The sequence below is a fragment of the Metopolophium dirhodum genome, chromosome 1, assembly GCF_019925205.1.
Source record: "Metopolophium dirhodum isolate CAU chromosome 1, ASM1992520v1, whole genome shotgun sequence".
Taxonomy (NCBI): Eukaryota; Metazoa; Arthropoda; class Insecta; order Hemiptera; family Aphididae; genus Metopolophium; species Metopolophium dirhodum.
Genome location: NC_083560.1, coordinates 90542563 through 90563806, shown reverse-complemented (window position 1 = coordinate 90563806; position 21244 = coordinate 90542563). Strand labels below are relative to the sequence as shown.

General features: G+C 28.6%; 3 protein-coding genes across 3 annotated transcripts; 1 reads left to right on the top strand and 2 right to left on the bottom strand.

Annotated features, from left to right (window-relative positions):
- Positions 1–12193: 12193 nt before the first annotated feature.
- LOC132944841 (uncharacterized) lies at positions 12194–13639 on the bottom strand. Its single transcript, XM_061014365.1, has 5 exons — positions 13438–13639; positions 13051–13350; positions 12764–12977; positions 12434–12666; positions 12194–12276 (listed from the first exon to the last, which is right to left on the bottom strand). The coding sequence occupies exons 1-5, from the start codon at positions 13637–13639 to the stop codon at positions 12194–12196; spliced, it is 1032 nt and encodes a 343-aa protein (XP_060870348.1).
- Positions 13640–13662: 23 nt separating this feature from the next.
- Positions 13663–14925, bottom strand: LOC132944835 (zinc finger MYM-type protein 1-like). The gene has a single exon (XM_061014356.1). The coding sequence runs from the start codon at positions 14923–14925 to the stop codon at positions 13663–13665; it is 1263 nt and encodes a 420-aa protein (XP_060870339.1).
- Positions 14926–17247: 2322 nt separating this feature from the next.
- Positions 17248–20961, top strand: LOC132936582 (52 kDa repressor of the inhibitor of the protein kinase-like). Its single transcript, XM_061003321.1, has one exon. It carries the CDS (start codon positions 18816–18818, stop codon positions 20910–20912), a length of 2097 nt encoding a protein of 698 aa, XP_060859304.1. The 5' UTR covers positions 17248–18815; the 3' UTR covers positions 20913–20961.
- Positions 20962–21244: the final 283 nt, after the last annotated feature.

The following is a 21244-nucleotide window of genomic DNA, read 5'->3' as shown; positions in this document are numbered from 1 at the left end:
ATCACTAAGAGTAAAATCAGAATTTTGAATACTATTTTGAATTACAGTAATTTCAGCTTCTAATGATTCAATATTAATATCCAACAATTTCTAATATAAAATTAAAAAAATTAGTAGATTGGATTTTTTTTCATGTTGAAAATACTAAACACATTATTCTTAGAAGAATCCATTCATATTAATTTCGAACTCTACGTTATTTTATTTCAGTACCGCCAACTTTGACTACAGTAACTGTCTACTATTCGTTAATCGTATTAAATCAATAATATTATGTACAAATTATTTCTCAGGGAATTTTATAGCTCTATAAATACAATATCTATGTTATCGACGTTATCGTGTATCTAGTATTATCATGTCTAGAGTCTAAAACAAAATAATCTCTACACGAGTCCATCCAATAATGTACCTATATTTAAAAATAGATTTAAATGTATAATGCAAATCCACTGTTCTAAAAACAAATCAAAAATACACGTCTTAGATAGTATTGTTCATATAACAGCTGTCGAGTTTCTAGCGATAATAATATAAATTATAATATATAATAATACCGTATAAACACAATATTATATACATTTTATTTTTATTCGATAATTATTTATTGTTTATATTGGTGTATAAAACTTTGTTCAATTCATTATTTAATATTCGGTGTATGGTGTTCGAAATGTATCTTAACTTTTCTGTTTCCTGGAATAAAAATTCTGATTCGCAGCAGTATAGGCAATAGGGTAGGCAATATCAGGTAGGCAATTTATCTGTGGTAGGTCGCGGACCCAGTGCTGTTTTTACGTAAGTGTAGGATTTAACTCTAAATTATCGAAGTTATACCAAGTTAATTTTGATATTATAATATAATTCGAATTGATGCTATTGTACCTGATCCGCCCGAATAACCAATGGCAACTATTAATAAATAAAAATAAAATTTCCAATTTCCATCTTGAACCTCAATGTCCCTGTTTGAGCAGCTATTTAAAATACGAATTTCGAAAAATCCTTTCTTAGTGCGCCTATACATAGTAATAAATACATTTACTGAAAATGTCATATCCATAGCTTCAGCAGTTCCGGCTGCATATTAACAAAACGTACATGATTTCGGCACCAGCATAATTCTCATTGGTCGGTTCAAATCGACTTGTTTTCCCGCGCTAATAGTTATCACATAGTTATATATCTGTTATCAACAAAATATAACAAAAACTTGCAATAATAGTTTTCAACTTTTAAGTTTCTTTCTTGCATATATTATTAATTGTATAACATATTAGGTAATTAAAATGATTAATTACAAACATCTTCCTACGTCATTTACTAAAAGGGAAGGACAACGTTTTGTCTGCAAGTAAGTGGATATTGGTAAAATATAACATGATGTAACGTTTTATGTCAAATTTGATTTTCTAATACTACCTAGTACTTACCTATTTATCATGATTGTTGGATTGTGAATAAGTAATAAATAATAATATAATAATTTTTAATTGGCCCAGCCCCACACATCAACATTTGACAACTACCACATAATTATAATTGTTTAGTAATGATTATTAATTTTCAATCAAAATTACAGATTATTGTTTGGTAACTGCAAAGCAATTTTTATTTTACAAACTCAAGAAAATAATATGCTCATAAAATATAAATCTAAAAACAAATTACACTATTAACATTTGATTCCATTACGGGCTATGTCACAAGCGATATCACATGACCTATGCTACAATAATGGTCACAGGTTAACCGCTGTATAACCACACAACAATAACCACTCTTCTCATTTTTTGGAAATAGCTTATCACTCGACGATAGAAAGTGATAACACAGAATATTCTAGGGTGATATTATCATTAAGCTGTAAATACTAGATTGTATGGATAGGACATTTTTTTAATTTTTTGATTTTTCAGTTTCTTATATCCCCGAGTAATATTTTTAAATTACAACAAAATCGTTAATATTGATTTTAATATGTAATTTCGTCCAAATTTGAATTTAAAATGTCTATAAAAAAAAACTGTGTTAGTGTATATTTTAGATTTTTTGGTTACAGTATGAACTATTTATGAGAATCTTTGTTTTACATTTTCAATCCTTAGTTATAAAAACTGAACATTTTATAATTTTTTAATTACAGTGATTGACAATTTTTGAGATTTTGATACATTTTGTCAAAATTCGAATTTCAAATGCTTATAAAAAAATTGTGTGCCTATGAATTTTTAATATTGTACAAATATTGTGCCAATATATCAGGAGCCTTGCATTAAATTTTCACGAATTTTTACCCAACAAATAAAATTTTATTTATATTTATAGAAAAAAAAACTAAAAACATTGAAAACTGACAATGTCCGTAAACAGCTCGAAAAAAGTCAAAATTTTATGGTGTATATAAAATGCTAATATAAATTTTCAGTGAAATTTTCAAGTATCAACAATCATTCGTTTTTTAATTACAATAAAATAAGAAAATTGTTACATGAGAAATCGAGTGAATATCAAATGTTGTAAAAATATAAATTTCAGACGCTCATAAAAATTTAATTTAAGTTTCTTGTAGACATTTTTTTTTTTGATAAAGGTAGACAAAATTATGAGTAATCTTATATTACATTTTCAAATCTTGGATTTAAAAAGAAAAATTTTTATGAATTCTCAACTCAAAATAATTTGCTAATTTTCGTGATTTTTCCGTATTTTATTAAAATTTGAACTTTAAATGCTTATAAATAAAAACTGTGACTAAGGATTTTTAATTTTTTTCATCTGCCTTTGAAACAATAACCTAGGAGCCTTCTATTAAATTGTCAAACTTTTTTACTCAATAGATAAAATTTTATTGATATTTATAGAAAAAAAAAACTAATAAAAATGGAAATTGACAATGTCCGTAAACAGCTCAACATAAGTCAAAATATTTGGAAAATGTTATGGTGTAAAGGAAATGCAATTATAAACATTCAGTCAAAATTTCATGTCCCAACGGTCATTTGTTTTAGAGTTACACCAAAAACCAAAATCGATTTTCTCTAAAACAGTTTTTGCGTAAAAATTCCCGTTTTTCCTTAATTTTTCTTTTGTTTTTCACGTCGCGTTTTAAAACTACTAGGAAATTTTTCCTTTTAACCCCCCAAAGTACCAACTAGATTCACTTTCCTATCGGAAAAGTTACTGTAGAAGAAAATCCAAGCACTTTTACTGTCCTAAAATGTGATGACAGGCACAAAAATAAAAAAAAAACACATCATTGTAAAATCAATACATTCATCGTTCCACTCAGAATCTAAAACTAAATATATCTAAAAAAAAGTTAAATAAAAAATTCCAAATTTAATAAAAATGAAATATTAATAATTAATAATAAAAACCCTAAATTATAAAAATTATAAGATTTGTAAAAAGAAACTGAATTTAGATCAATTTAAAACGTTTAATAATAAATTTTAAATTTAGTAAAAACCCTAAATCATTAAATATTATATTCATTATTTTATAAAAGGTTAAAATTAATAAAAAAAAATGTAATATTAATGAAGTGTTTATTCAAAAAAATATTCTTTATTGATTAAAAAATTCTAAATAAATAGTAAATACTAATTTCCATAAAAAATATTCTCAATTTAAAAAATCTCTTATTTTAATAAAAATTGTTGATACTAGTATCAGTTGTTTATTTACTTAAATTTGCTATGAAGTTTTTAGTATTTATAAAAAATATTTTTGGGGGTGCCTACTTCACTGTTTTATACCAGGGTTTTATTTTATTTTGCCTTATTTTTAAAGAATTATAATATTTCACATTATTAAAATGAAAACAAAAAATAAAATAATAAATATTTTTTTTGATTCAACAGATATAATAGAGTACCATATTAGGCGTGTAATAACAAAATAGTTTATTATAAAAAGTAAAAACTAATGAACTGTAAATAATGAACGTTATTAATTAATAATTTAAAAAAATGAAATAAGTCTTATAAATTTAAAAATGTTAGGTAATAATAATTTAAAAAATTTAATTTAACATTTCACTTGTTTCTTTTTAAAATGTTTAGTTTAATCTTATATATACAAGAAGATGTGGAGTTATATGTTTTTCTTTTGTACTTGATAATTTCATAATTTTTTTCAAAATATCATTATGAAGTTCCCATTTATTTTCGGATCTTCGTATATACGCCACGTAGTGTCCAGAACTAAAAGCTACAGCTCCGTAAAATATGTAGCTGAAAAATATATAGGTATAATTATTACTAAATGTATGAAATTATTAAATATTTTCAATTTTAACTCATTGAATATAATTATATTTTTTGATTAAATTATATAATTAAGTTAAACTACTATACTATCTTTGATGATTCAATTTGTACGTTCACTGGAAAATATGAATTTTTAATATTGTACAAATATTGTACCAATATATCAGGAGCCTTGCATTAAATTTTCACGAATTTTTACCCAACAAATAAAATTTTATTGATATTTATGGAAAAAAAAACTAAAAAAATTGAAAACAACAATGTCCGTAAACAGCTCGAAAAAAGTCAAAATTTTATGGTGTATATAAAATGCTAATATAAACATTCAGTGAAATTTTCAAGTATCTACAATCATTCGTTTCTTAATTACAATAAAATAAGAAAATTGTTACATGAGAAATCGAGTGAATATCAAATGTTGTAAAAATATAAATTTCAGACGCTCATAAAAATTTAATTTAAGTTTCTTGTAGACATTTTTTTTTTTGATAAAGGTAGACAAAATTATGAGTAATCTTATATTACATTTTCAAATCTTGGATTTAAAAAGAAAAATTTTTATGATTTCTCAACTCAAAATAATTTGCTAATTTTCGTGATTTTTCCGTATTTTATTAAAATTTGAACTTTAAATGCTTATAAATAAAAACTGTGAATTTTTTGATTAAATTATATAATAAAGTTAAACTACTATACTAACTTTGATGATTCAATTTGTATGTTCACTGGAAAATCGTCCAGGCTAAATTGTTGATTTTCAGCAAAAATATCGGTCTCAATAAACAAATGATATCCTAAGATTCTGAATGAATTGATGATCCCGCTACAAAATTCTTCTTGGCATTCTAATCTCTTTTCTTTAATGTACTGAATAAGACTTTGTTGTAATAAACTAAACCCATTGTCCTTAAATCGCATGATGATTGTTGGGCAACCATGAGTTTTTGAAGCATTTTTGCATTGGTTATTTGAACAAGTGATGTGTTCTTCAGCCGATTGTGCATCTTTGAGTAATTGTGTTACAATAAAAGAAACGTTACATTCCGTGTTAAGAAGTTTTACGTTGGTTACATTCATCTCTTCGTTAAAAATGTCTTTTAGGAGAAAAAATCGATCGGTGTATGTTTTTTTTTATGTCTTGTGGTAAGCTAATTCTTTACAAAATTGTAACATACTATTTTTACTTTTGTTTATAAAATCTTTGTACAAACTTATGTCAATGTATGCCATTACTAATATCGACGAAACCGAATCAAACGGATATGTGTTGTGTAATAAATATTTATTTTTATTATATCGAATGGGAGTAGATGTATTACCATTTATTAATAGAGTATCCAATGATGAACGCGTTGAAGGATTGCTAAGGATTCTTCCTATTTCTGGATTTGAACTCATATATTTAGTAGCTCTTTGTTTTTTATATTTAATTATTTGCATTGGAGAAATAGTTGTATCCTTTCCAAAACCACGCCAATTTTCAACAGCATTGAGGGATGATTCTGAGTTGATTGAAGTACTCAAATCATCATCCGTAGATGGAGAGTTTGGACTACTGATGGAATACTTCTAAATACTATCACTGTTGGTTGGTATTGGACTTATTGCATTTAAATCGTCAGAATCAGAATCGTCAATATTTTTTAAATTTTCTATTGGTGCGGATAGTTTATTTTTCGATTTATCGTGAACCATTGTGTCATCAGTGATTGCAATGTGATTATTTCTGTGATCTTGTTCTAATAAGTTGTCTCGAATCTGGGTACTACTAATCAGTTTTGCGTTAGATTCAATATTTTTTAGATGTGTTATAATAAATCTATCTCCACTCATAGGTCGAACATCAAATCTGATAATTTGAGATTTAAGTTCTTTGAAATCATTTTCAACGGCAGAACTTCCATTAGTATATGGTGATTTAAACATTGTTCTCATAACATTGGTCCATAGAGGGAAATCTTTATAAATACGTAGAACATGATTGGCTAATTCAGGAAGATAATATGCCGATAACCGATCTTCTTTTACTAAAGAATTTGTTTTACTTTTCTCATAAATATTGTTTAAATATTGCTGTATACGATTTGAACATAATACTTCAACATTATTATCTTCTATAACATAATCATCAGTACTTTGTAAATCATCTATAAAGTCATTTTGTTCAGGCAATCCTTTTATTTTATTTAATATAATTTCTCTATTTACCTAACCTAATGAATTTTGTTCCTGAGGTCAGTTATAGTCCTTCTAAATTTCCACTGTGGTTTTCTAAAGACCTCAAATCTATAGTTATTTCTAAAAAACGGGCGCATGCCAAGTATAAAGTTTCCCGTTGTCCCAGAGATTATAATGAGTTTTCTAATCTCCGGGCACGCCATAAATATGAATACAAAAGTTGCTATAAATCGTTAATAGCTCAAACTGAGTGTAAGCTAAAAACCAATCCTCGGTCTTTTTGGGACTTTGTCCGGAAAAATAAATCCAGTGATGGGATTCCATATACAGTTCATTTTGACAATAAGATTGGTTCTGGCCCTGAATCAGTTTCTAGCCTCTTCTCTTCTTATTTTAGCAGCGTTTATGCCACTCCCTCTTCCAGCCAAACTCCTGTTATTTCCTTTTCTCATTTTAACCTTCCAAGTAACTGTTCCTTTACCACTAATGATGTCGAACTGGGTTTGTCTATGCTAAAAACTTCTAAGACGATGGTCTGCCTGGGACGTTTCTATATAACATAAGATCTGCTCTCTGCTTTCCTTTATGGTTGATATTTCGTCGCTACCTTGACACGGGAACCTTCCCATCTATGTTCAAGATTAGCTCAGTCACGCCTGTATTTAATACTGGTGATAAAACTGATGTTAACAATTATAGGCCTATTACTATCCAAAATCATATTGCCAAAATCTTTTAGCTGCTTGTCCTGAAGAGTATTCAGCCATCAGTGAATTCTATCTTAGTTGATGAACAATACGGTTTTAGACCTAGCTGTTCTGCTACTACGAATCTGTTAGTTTTTCATAATTTCATATTGGAGGCCATTGAAAACCGAACTCAGGTGGACGTTATTTTTACAGACTTCTCCAAAGCGTTCGATCGTGTAGACCATAAAATACTAATTGAAATTCTATATAAAGCTGGATTTGGGGAGCCCATTCTTTCTTGGTTCAAATCTTATTTATCTGATAGGGTCCAATATGTAAAAGTCTTAGGTTGTAAATCTGAAGCAGTCTGTGTACCTTCAGGTGTCCCTCAAGGGGGGCACTTATCCCCCTTGTTGTTTTCTCTATTGGTTAATGGTCTAAATCAGGTTATCCCGGATTCTATGTTCCTTATGTTTGCTGACGATTTGAAAATCTTCCGGATAATTGAGTCAGAAACTGATTGTGTAACCCTCCAGAAAGAGCTAGATGCTCATGTTTTGTGGTTCAATTCTATGGGACTAAGCTTCAATCTGGGTAAATGCCAATCTATGTATTTTGCCCGTAATAGAAATATTATTCACTACACGTACTTGATAAACGGGTCAAGCATTAATATTGTTGCTATGAAGAAAGACTTGGGTATTTTTTTATGTCCAAATCTCGATTTTCATTACCATATTGAGGCTGTTTGCTGTCGTGCATTAAAGATACTCAGCATTGTCATACGCACTTCTAAAGAATTTAGGCTCTCTAGTTCTCTCAAAGCTTTATATTGCTCCCTTGTACGGCCTCTTTTAGAATATTCTTCCATTTTGGTGGACCCTTTTACGGCAGCAGACTCTTCTTGCATTGAGAGGGTCCAGAGGCGTTTTTGTTCTTTGGCGTCATTTATTTTGCAAATTCCACATCCACCACATGGTTATTGGCCAGTGATGAATAAACTTGGACTCTTGTCCCTGGCAGATAGAAGAGTTGTGACGCGGTACGCAGCGGCCACCAGTACAAAGTACAGGTACCGCAGCGACCAGTCTACACTTTTCGTCAACCGCCACTACGGGCTACAGCGCGACAACGCCAACTCCCCCACCACGCCTCAAAGGCACAAGGTGGGACGGGAAGGCGAGTCGCATAGAACGAGTACCGGCCGTCGTAAACTCGCTAGTTGAAAAACACCTGTTCGACAGCCTTCCACGTACCACGGCCATCGACATAATATAGCATTTCTTTATCTTATATCGCCACGTTCCGTCCGTTGTTCTTTTTTTTTGTTTGATATATTTGGTTTTTTGTTACCTGTATATACCTATATGTGTAAAAAAAACAATAAACGGAGATTTAAAGTACCTGAATTGTGTTTGTCAATAACTATACCACATAATCAACCAACACCAACGACCGGCTCACCGCGGATCACCCGCCACCACCGTCGTAGCTCGTCAGTTGATGCTAACTTGGTATTTTTGCATAAGCTGATTGACGGACGCTCTTTCTCTCCTTTCTCTAATTAATTTTAAAGTTCCCTCTCGCTTAATAAGGTCTAATTCTCCCTTTGTTGTTCCTTTCCACAGCACCAACTATGGTAGAAATAATCCAATCCATCGTATTTGTAATGAGCACCTATGCTTCTCTTAGTAAGTTTTATTTTATTGTTGTTTTTTTTTTTTAATACTTAATATGTTATTACTTATTACTGTTTTTACCTTTGTTTAATTATTGTTTTATTTTTATTTGTATATAATCGCCGTGTATTGTTTGGCGTTTACCTATTTATTGTTATAATATTCATTTTCATTACTACAAGTTGTGTTGTACTATTGGGCTCTTAGCCCGTTCATAAATAAATAAATAAATAAATAATGTAATTCAAATTTAAATTTAAAATATCATTAAATATAGAAAATATAAGATATAAAAATTAATTTATATTTTAAAATAGTTTTTACGTATTAAATATATTTATATTACCTAATGATCTTTTAATTTATTTTTATTTTTTTATTAATTTTATTTATTTGAATATTAAAAATTAACAAAGGACCACAGAAAAATAATTAATGAAAAAAAATATAATAAAAATGTTATCACCAATATTAAACATAGCACCCCTAGAATTACTTAACAAAATACACATAAATATTAAATAGTAATTAAGTTTAACATTCATTTTTCCTAAAGGCGCGTTTACACATGAGCAAAAACACGGTCGAGCTGTAGTGACCGCGAGCAAAACATGAGCACTGAGCGCATTGTGTAAACACTATAGGCGAGCTGGCCGGAGCCGCTCTAACTGGCTCAAAATTATTCGCAAAAATTAAATTCAGTCGACAGTTGTTCATCATCGACTTTAACTTCCACATTTCATATTCAGTTTTTTTGTACTCAGTGTAGTAAACCGACGGTATTACTAATATTCTAAGTACATTCCCACGATAGGACAACAACAACAAGAAGGTTAACTACATCAACGATTCCAAGAACCACGTACAATGTACGTACCTAGAGTTTGACAGCGCAATTAAAAAACATTTTGCATTTCCACAATAGTGCGAAAACAGCCTATGAAAATAATCCGTGAGTGACAGCGCAATTTAAGGACTAAGTAAACGGATTATGAATATCTGCAAAACTTAATTAACTTTGTACCAATAAGTGCCAATCATTTGCTCGGGTTGTTTGTGCAATAACAACGTCCATCTCCGGTTCCTTTCAAATATCCACCTCCTGGACTCTACCGTGTACATTTGTATCCGTATAGATTTTATATAAATATAAGATAGAATCTATAGTAAAATTAGATTTAGTACAGAGTCTGCACTACGCACACGCCGAGTCTCGGGCAGATGCTTTTCGCTCTGTCCTCAAATTTATATATGAAATTAATTACTTTTTAAATAAATTACTTATAACTAACTTGTGTAACTTGTCTCTCTACAACCTTCTCTCCTACATTAACCATCAACGTCGACGAACTCAAAAATATAAGCGAGCAGTGAGGGATCACTACATCAGTTACCAATAAGTTTTATTAAAAATGGTCAATAACGAACTTGTAAAAAGACGCACAGTCATCGCAGGTACCACATTCATAATTTTAAAGTCACTTATCAAAAAAAAACAACAAAAAAGACGTTGGTGGATCACTCAATTGTTTAAGAACAGGGATGAACATGGTGGACTAAATTTAATCAATGATTTGCTGTTTCAAGAGAGTGGACAGTTTGAAAATTTCGTTCGCATGGCTTATTCTGACTTCAAGTACTTAGTTTCATTGATTCGTCCGCAAGTAGAAAAACAAACCACGCATTTGAGGAAACCTATAAGTGTAGAGGAAAGATTAGCCGTGACTTTACGTTTTCTGGTCACCGGGGATTCGTATACTAGTCTACAATACACATTTAAAATCTCAAAGTCTACAATATCTAGTATCATACCAGAAGTATGCAGTGCATTAACAAGCGTATTGTCAGACATGATCAAGGTAAGAATAAAATGTAGGTAATTATACTTAGTCTTAAATATCTATAGGACAAAGGACAAAAAACTCTAAAAAAATCCCTAAAGATGCACTAAATGATTATTTATTATAATGATGTTTTTTTTAAAACTAATTACCATCCTTGTAACTTAAGTAATATATTATGATGTTATTTAATTAAAAAATGTACAAAAACTTACTTATTTTAATGATAGGTATAGTATGCAAACGTATATAGGTTAATAAACTACATTTTAGAAGGGCCTTGATAGTGCCATTCAGGTGTAGTTGATAAAGATGTAGTTGCAGATGTAGATTCTGGTGTGGCTGTTTGTGGAAAAGTGTATGAAGGGTTAAAATTGTTTGAAAAATGTTGAACTTGGGGACCGGATAAAGTTGAAAAAGATTCACATGTCGATTCTGGTGGTGAAGTCTGAGAAAAAGTATACCGAGTGTGTAGGTTGTTATCTTGAGAAGAATTTGCAGGAACCACCAGACCAGGTACGGCTGATAAAGGAACCCGAGTCAATGAAGGATAATATGAGTTAATATTATAATGTGGATGTTGAGTAGTATCTATTTCATATTTTCCAAGATCAGCATTAAGTAATAATTTATTTATGTCATGTTCGAGAAGCATTCTTGTTCTTTCTGTATATTTTTTAAATTTACTGGAAAGGTAATTGCAATATAAATATCTCCCGTCCATTTCTTTTATTGGCTCTTCTACTGTTTTTTTTAATATCTGTAAAGCCTCTTCAATCCGTGCATCATCTCTTGATATTTTTTTTTTTGATTTATTTGAAACATAATATTCATTTGACACGTTTTGTATGTCCTCAACTACAATGTCCTCGTGATATTGTTCAGAGATGGCTTCAGATATATTCATAACATCCATTTCATTATTTTCAACATTAATTGAAGTTTCGCGGATACTGTAAGTGTTAAGTTAAAAAACACGTATAAAATTCTATACTTTTATGGTAGATGTTATAATTATTTGATTGTATACTTATTTTATAAAGATAAAGGTACATTATATAATATATTATATAAATAGCCCATGAATGCACATTTGAACTTATTAAAAATGTATTTGACTTTCAGGTAAACATTTTACTAAAAGTAGAATTTTGTAGTAAATATTCAAATTTTAGATACAAAACAAATTTTTTTGTTAATTTCTAATTCAAAATGTATTGCAATTTTTCGTTATTTTGACGAAATTGGTCAGGTGGTAATTATAAACTATTGTAAATTTAAGAGTTCAACTTTTTTTTAATTACACCAATAACAACTTATTACCCTTAATAATGTTAATTATTTTTATACTCGGTTATAGAAAATTATTATAAATGTAACCCATACAACTTTGTGTTAGGGACATTATGTAACCTCCCCACCTCAAAAAAAAAAAAAAAATGAAAATAGTAACTACGCTATTACAATACTATGAGCTATTTAATGAACGAAGTCCCCTGTTTTTATTTTTTAATAATGTTTAAAATTTTTTTTTAGATGCCATCTAATAAAGATGAATGGAAAAATGTTTCTGTAGCCTTCGATGAAAATTGGAATTTTCCACATTGTTTGGGTTCTATTGATGGGAAACATATAGTCCTACAAGCACCAATTAATAGTGGCAGCGAGTTCTATAACTATAAGTCATTTTTTAGTATAGTTTTATTTACATTATACAGTTAACACTTTTTATTTTTAATGTAAAGCTTTAAATAAATATGGACTAGTTTTACTAAAATTTTCAATAACTTCTTCGTAATTAATGTTTATGTCATTTTCACAGGACATAATCATTAGTCCCTCTAATCGATCATTTTCCATAGTAGATCTTAGTCTAGTTTTGATGAGTTTCAACTTTGAAAAACTTCTTTCAGTTGATACACTTCCAACTGGCAAGGTCAAAGATAGCTTCAACAAAATATAAATATTTGGAAATAGTGTATGAAGACCATTGCGCATAAAAACCCTGTAAAAAAAGTTGTACATAGATAAGTAATTTAAAACAATTCAGTAAACATATTGAATAAAAGAACATAAAAAATAACAATACAAGATTTTTTTACCTGAATACTGGTGACAAACTTCCATGATTTTCAATTTCATTTTTTAAAGAATCACTATCATCATCAACATCGTTATCATAATTTTCCGTTTCTAATTCAGAATCTGAATCTTTAGCTATCTCATTATCACTATGTAAATATTTTGGCAACTCATCAGTTTTAAGAAAAACATCAAAACATTGGATGAAATTTAAATATTCATCACAAATGACTTCTGGTTTTAAATATTTTTTATAAATTTTACATATCATTAAAAATGCATCTTTAGGTAATTGGGTTGGGTTTGCTTTTAATTCTTTCATTCATTTTTTTGATAGAAGAGATAAATCTTGATATTTGTTCTACATTTTCATTATTATTGTCAAGAAATCGTCTATTTAATTCAGACAAAATAAGATCCACAGAAGCAAAATAAGTATTTACCCGAAAATTAACTATAGGGTCACTGATTGTCTCATCTGGTGTTTGTTCATCGAACATGATTTTTCTTTTTCTAGCATGTCTTTCTAGGAGTGGCTGAAATTCAATATTTTGCATTGAATCCATTAATGCTTCAGATTCAGCCAAAATAATTTTGAATGCTTCCTCTGATCGATATGAAACGATTTCCTCATATTTTTTTTTTATTAAAAATTATGCAGCCAACAAATCAAAATCTGTTTTTTGTAGCAAACTTGATACAGGCTCGAGAATTTGAAGCAGAACTTTAAAACTATAAGCTGTATAGACAAATCTTGTTGACTGAAAATAATTTAAAAAACCTCCAGCTTCTGAACCAGCTTTTTTGTCACCCGATTCACTACGAATAACATTTAAACATTCAACTGTTGCCACATAAGTATTTAGTACAACATCTAATGCAAATTTATGAGACATACATCTAGTACAGGACACTCTTTTTAATCGACGGATTTGCTGTCCATGATAATGTTTTTTTTGTTGTAATTTTCTTCATATACGTCTGCACGAAATTTACTGCTAGATAAAATCGTATTTCCGAAAAGATCCATGGCATTTGAACATACACTAACTGCATCAGCGACAGTTAAATTTAAGCGATGACTGAAACACCAAATAAATATTGCTTGAGGATTTTCATTACGTATTAATTGTTGTAATCCATTATATCGCACCCTCATATTTGAGGCGCCGTCGTAAGATTGACCAACCAAATTATTGGTCCAATCTAAACTGTTTAATGTACACACTTCTTTGAAAATTTCACACAAGGCGTTGCCAGTTGTTTTTGGAGTATCCTTCAATGCTAAGAGTCTCTCTTTAATTTCACATTTTTCCTCATCTACATATCTGAACACAAAAGAAATTTGTTCTCGGTGAGAAACATCAAATGTCGAATCTATGGCAATACTGAAAAACTTTGAATTTTTTATAATGAGAGATATACTTGATTTTATATGATTTGACACTATATCAATCAACGCATTTTGTCGGCGCCATGAAGTAAATGAGTATTGAGAACGTTGATTAATTTTATATTTTTGCTTTTGAGAACTGAAATAAGTTGCCATTGCAGGGGAAAATTTTGATATTAAAGAACATAAATCTTTGAAATTGCCACACATATTATTTTGCCAGTTTTCCCTATGCCCTCTAAAAGCCATATTGTGTCTTCCTAAAAATAGTGTTATGTCAATCAGCTCTTTGATAATTTCTCTATTCATGAAAACTTCTTCATTTTTTTTAGTAGCTATAGATGGTACCAATGGTAAGGATGATTGTCGAATTTTAAGTGCGAATGAAGAGTAAATATGTGCTGAAGTTTTTTCATGGTTTTCTATTTTGTTAGTACAAGTACTCCAATTTTTATAACCATCAATAACCCAAGCTTTATTAGGAGCATTTTTACCCTTTCCAGGAAAAAGTATACATTCAATACAATACAAACGTTCAGTTGACTTAGAATATGATAACCAATTCCGTCTTGTTACAGTCCCATCAGGTAATATTCTATGATACAATTTTGGTGAAAATCGATGACCATTTATAACTGGATATTTACCGCCAGGAAGTTCTGTTGGAAGTGGTTGACATAGTCCCATTTCTAATATTTTGGAAACAATTTCATAAGCAATATTTGCATTTGACTGAAAATTTTTTGACGAAAATTGTTCTGGATCGTTTTCAAATACATTTTTGATCATATTATCTATAATGAAAAAAATTAAAAATAAATAAATAAAAAAAATATTTTACTTATTAACTATAATATAGTCATATAATTATATAATGTGTATTGTGTTATAAAAATAAATTAAGTGAAATTCTAATTGCATTGACCCCCTACCTACCCTGATAATTATAATCATACTTATTAGTAAAAATATATTATATAAATTACTTGGTTCAACCATTAGTGTAGTAGATAAAGCTACTTCAGCTTCATTTGACTCTAAATCAACCTCAGATGTTGGAACTAAAATAATTAATACATAAATTATTAATTAAATGGCTTAATAAAATATAAGTATTATACTTATTAGTAAAAATATAATGTATAAATTACTTGGTTCAGCCATTAGTGTAGTAGATATAGCTACTTCAGATTCATTTTCATTTGACTCCTCGTTCGACTTTAAATCAACCTCCAATATTGGAACTAAAATAATTAATGCATAAATTATTAGGTAATTAAATAGTTTAATAAAAATACAAAAATAAATAAAATGTAGGTATCTACCTATAATCTTAAACTTCTCAGGCAATAATATAGTATTATTTGTATTTGAACCTTGAACATCTATTTCTATTGATGATTTTGATATGCTACTGACGGTATTCAAATTAGAACTGTCAACTGAAAAAATAAATATTAATAAAAACAAAATTATAATAGGTACCTACAGTTTCAATAATGTAAGATTTAATATAAGAGCGAGTTGTAGAATTAGCTAGTTAAAAGTAGTTTATTTTATAATACTTGTTTATAACTAAATTATAATAAACAAAAAGTACTCATACCTTTGTCAGAAACATCATTTGATAGTCTAGAAGATTTAAAAAATGTATTCAGTTTTGCAGTACAAAGTACTGATTTTCGTTTTTTGCACGATTTAGTATGTCTTAGCCAATTTGTACTATTCATTAAACCTTTTATTTTACCACAAGCACAGATGTTAGTTTCATTAACTAACGACATATTGCTAATCTGTAAAAATAAATTTTAAATAAAATATGCTTCTTTTTTGGCATGATATAAATCAAACTGATTTAAAGTGAACAGTTTTATTATTTAGTTTTTATTTTGATTTAGAAATTAAGCATTGAACCTAATTATGTTATACCTACATAATAATAATAATAATAATAATAATATGCATAATGCATGAATACATTTTATTAACTTAAAATGTAAAATCTATATAGCTATAATTAGTATAACTTATAAATATTAATATATTATATAGTTAGCTATAACTACAAGTATTTAAAATCAATGAAACTTACTTCTAGAGTAGACGTTGTTTTCTGCACGTTGATTAAACACTTATTTAATGAACAATAGGTAATTTTTATATTATAATTCAACTAAAATATAACATATTAATAAATTTAATATGACGTAATGAAATATTTTAATAAATTAAAAATAAAAACGTAACTGTGAAAATTGAATAATAATAAGTGATAGTTAATTTCCCCAATACAAAATTGCCATAGACGCATACAAAATAATTTGAAGTTCGTAGATCAAACAGTCAACTGACGAATAACACAAATGAAAAATAACAAATTCACTAAAATATCTAGTATTCTAGTGGAAAGTGTGGAATACTGGAATTCACTAACCGATTATCGGTTATTTCATAATAATTAATAATTATCGTGAAGCCAATGGATAGGCCGGGTAGGGTAATTTAATAATTATTTTTTAGTTAAAAATTTATAAAATGTTCAACTTTTATATCTAAGAATAGAAAATCTAGAACAAGGTTCCATATAAATAGGTTATATATAAAATACTTTATTCACAATAATATCATCAAACATACTTAGTAATATCATAGGCTGACTGACCGTTTTCGCCCAAAATCGTTTTTATTATACAATGATATATCATTGAATTCAAATTTAACACCATCCATCACAGTGACCCACTTGTAACCTACAAACTGTAGTTCAGAGCGACCACCTTTTTTGTAAATCATTTTATTAAATTATCCATTATTAAAAATGCCCCCCTCCAAAAAAAAAAAATACTGTACCAACTCGAAGTTTATACAACTTTGTCAGGAAAACTTTATAAAACAAAATAATAATAATTAATTATAATTACATTTTATAGTTTACTTTATTCCAAATTTAAATTAATTAATTGACTTAAATTTTATATTGTAAATGAAAAAATCTCTATACTTAACTTTTGGTGATCTCAGACCCCCCTGGAGGAAGACTTTTAGAAATCGCGGACCCTCTACCAATTTTCTTCCGAATACCATTTTTTTTACAAAATATCTCTTCTCAGTGCCGTATCCAGGGGGTGGGCTTTTGGGCTTAAGCCCCCCCCGAAATCTCAGGAAAAATATTTTTTTAGTAATGCGTTATGCGTAATGGGTTCATATCACAGAACAATATCATATTATCGTTCATGTCATAGTAATAATGTTGACGACCTTTTAGTATATTATGGTTGTGGTGACGCGGTAGTCTTATCACCACGTCTTACTCACTCCGCTCGCGTTACCGCGCTATACGCGCCCCATGATAATATATTGATAACAATAATCTTATTCGTGATATCACAAATTGTTTTATAATATAATCTGTGGTGATACGTGGTGATACCATCATAAAATAATGCAATACTCCAATATACCTACTATCATTAATTATCAACATCAATTTGTGGCTTTTTGCTTTTTAGTTTTTACTTTATATTATATTTAGTGAAGTGTGTCAGTTTTATTAGTTTATAAAATGAATGAAAACGAAAATGAACCTAAGAGAAAAAAAACCAAAACATTGTATTCATACTTTAGTTCAAATGTAACTACTTCTGCAAATATTTGCATCAATGAACAGGTGAGTTAGGTACTTAAATATACAGTAATACAGTATATTTAATATTAAATTCATACATATATTTATAAACTCATGAATTGTATTATGTATCTACCTATAATATAAATTTTTATGTTGAATTTGTTTTTTAATACCAACAGTCAGTACATAATATGTTAAAATCATGTTATGTAAGTTACCTAGTTAAAAACATGTGAAAACCTAAAATTATTATTAAATAATAAATTAATAATAATTCAGGTATTGTAAAAAAGTTTGTTTAATACTGTTATTATCAAATATATTATTTGTGCTTTGTAATAATATAAATGCACAGATTAGGAAGTAGCTTATTTAAATTATTTTTAATGCTTTGCTAGCTTTAAAATTTCTTTTCAATTAATTTTTAGTTTTTCACCTAAATTATTTAGTTGTTTTTAAAATAGTTAACCAGCTACTTGCTTTTTGGCATTTTGGTTTCCACAAATAAAAATTGCATGATGAATAATATTTGCTATTTTAAATATTTTTGGATATAACAATTTAAATCCAGTAAAATAATAATTTTGGGGCAAACAACCTTATCTATTAGCAGTGTGTGGAACATTTTTGAAAATTGTATGCATTCCCATTCACAATAAAATTATCCAACAGAATTGATTTCATTAGTAAATTCTGAAATAAGTTCTTTGATCTTTCCAAACATTATAATACCTATTAATTATAATAGAATTATTTATAATTATTTATTATAAAATTATAATATAGGTTTATAGCTTTTTTTTATACATAAACCTAACCTATGGCCTTCTGCTAATTAATATTGCATGTTGCTTGCTTATTTCATTTTAACTTATATTTTTAGGAATCAAACCCAGTGACCAATAATTATAAATATGATATTGGCACTCATATTAAGAAAAATAAACCAGAGCGACTGAATGATTTAGAGTTAGCTGATGTTTTAAAAAACTTATGGAAACCTGACAACACTTATAAATTTGAGGCAAAAACATTTGGAAGTCAGTCAAGAATGTTTAATTTATCATGGTTGGAAAGGTGGTCTTGGTTAGCATTTTCAAACATTGAAAAAGGTGCATTTTGTAAATATTGTGTGTTGTTCTATAAAAGTGAATATGCTGGGAAAGGCATGCATTCTCCACCTACATCTTTAGTCACTCAACCTTTTTGTAATTGGAAACATGCTATTAGTATCTTCAATAATCACCAGAACAATGAGTATCACAAGTTTTCTAAACTAAAAGCTGTTGAATTTTCAAAAATAATTGATCAAAAACAAAATGATGTAATTGTTCAAATGCATAAAAGAAATGAAAAGGAGATTAAAAATAATAGAGAAGTTCTAAAAACAATAATTAAAACAATTGAGTTATGCGGAAGGCAAGGATTAGCTCTTAGAGGTGGACATGATTTTGGTGAACTTAGTCTAAATACTCCAATAAAAAATGATGGTAACTTTAGAAGCTTATTACGCTATCGAATTGAAAGTGGTGATAACTTATTATTAAATCACATTCAGAACTGTAACAAGAATGCTTCTTATATAAGTGCTAATGTTCAGAATGATATTGTTTCTGTTATTTCTGAATATATGCAGCATTACATTTGTGACAAAATACGAAAGGAAAAATACTTTACAATATTAGCTGATGAGACAACAGATATAAGCCATGTTGAACAGTTTTCATTATGTATACGATACTTAGAAAAAAGTTCAAATTTTGAAAAAGATAATACATATATAATAAGAGAAGATTTTCTACAATTTGTTCCTGTCCATAGTACTGTAGGATCTGAATTGGCCAACACTATTATAAGTACTTTGACATCTTTAGGACTAAATTTAAAAAATGCTCGAGGGCAAGGGTATGACGGTGCAGCAAACATGAGGTCTGCATTTAGAGGAGTTCAAGCAGTTATAATGAAACAATTTCCAAAAGCACTATACACGCACTGTTTTGCTCATTGTTTAAACTTATGTCTTAACGATGCATCAAAAGTGCAACAAGTGAGAAATGCTCTGGGTGTTGTACAGGAAGTAAGTGCATGTTTTCGTGCATCAGCTAAACGGTCAACTGTACTACGGAAAAAATTAGAATCTAAATCCTTTTCTGGGTTGAAAAAATTTTGCGAGACTAGATGGGTAGAACGACACGAGTCAATTTTAATTTTGGTTGAAGGTTTTATTGAAATAATTAGTGCATTGGAAGAACTTATGTCAATAGAACATGATAAAGCAGTTTTTCCATTACATAAATCTATGTGTAATTTTAATTTTATTATAACTATCTGTATTTTGGAAAAGGTCCTTGGAATAACTTATTTTATTTCAAAATATCTTCAAACAGAAAATATTGATTTATCCATTGCAATAGAATCTGTAGAATTGACAATTCAAAAATTACAAGATTTACGGACGGAAGAAACTTTTTTTTCTATATTTCATCGTGCTTGTGAAATCGCAAAAGAAGTTGGTACATCACCAACCATACCAAGAGTAGTCGGGACTCAAAAACATCGAGAAAATTATGCCATACTCAATAATGACCATGTCTCTTACTACAGACAATCATTATATTATCCATATTTAGATGATATTTTAGCATCATTTAATGAACGTTTTAAAATGAACTCTAATATTTTTATTTCTTTATCTTCTTTATTACCAAGCAAAATTGGTAATTTATCATTTAGTGATATACAGCCAGCTATTGATTTTTATGAAGAAGATTTAAGATCTAATAACCAAAACATTCACATGGACTTATTAAAAAATGAATTTGAATTTTGGAAGCAAAAATGGTCTAATGAAGAAAATAATTTACCAAAAAATGCATTAGACACATTATCAAAATGCCCCGAAGATTTATTCCCACATATAAATATTTTATTAAAACTTCTTGCTATTTTGCCTGTATCAACGGCATCGGTTGAAAGAAGTTTTTCTTCTTTAAAAAGAATCAAGACCTATTTAAGAAACTCTACCGGTGAGGCAAGATTAAACGGATTAGCTCTTATGAATATCCACAGAGACATACAAATTGACACAGATGCTATTTTAAATATGTTTGCGTCTAAAAAGGAAAGGCGTTTAGATTTTAAATTGTGACAATTTAATAATGAATGCATAATACATTAAAAACTATGTGTATATATTATATGTTTTAAATTTTTTCCTATAAAGTTAAGTATGTTAAAGCCCCCCCCGAAAACAAATCCTGGGTACGGCACTGTCTCTTCTTATCAATATGTCAATATTTTAATACTTATATCTTATATTACTTACAAGTACTAAGTAGGTAGCTAATTATTTGTTCAATATTCAACATTAACTTTAAACTCACGTATATGGTTTTCCTTGGTTCGTCTTTATCATTTAAAAACTGCATATGTTCGTATCCAAACCATTTCGATTTATATATTTCATCTCGGCCTAGATTT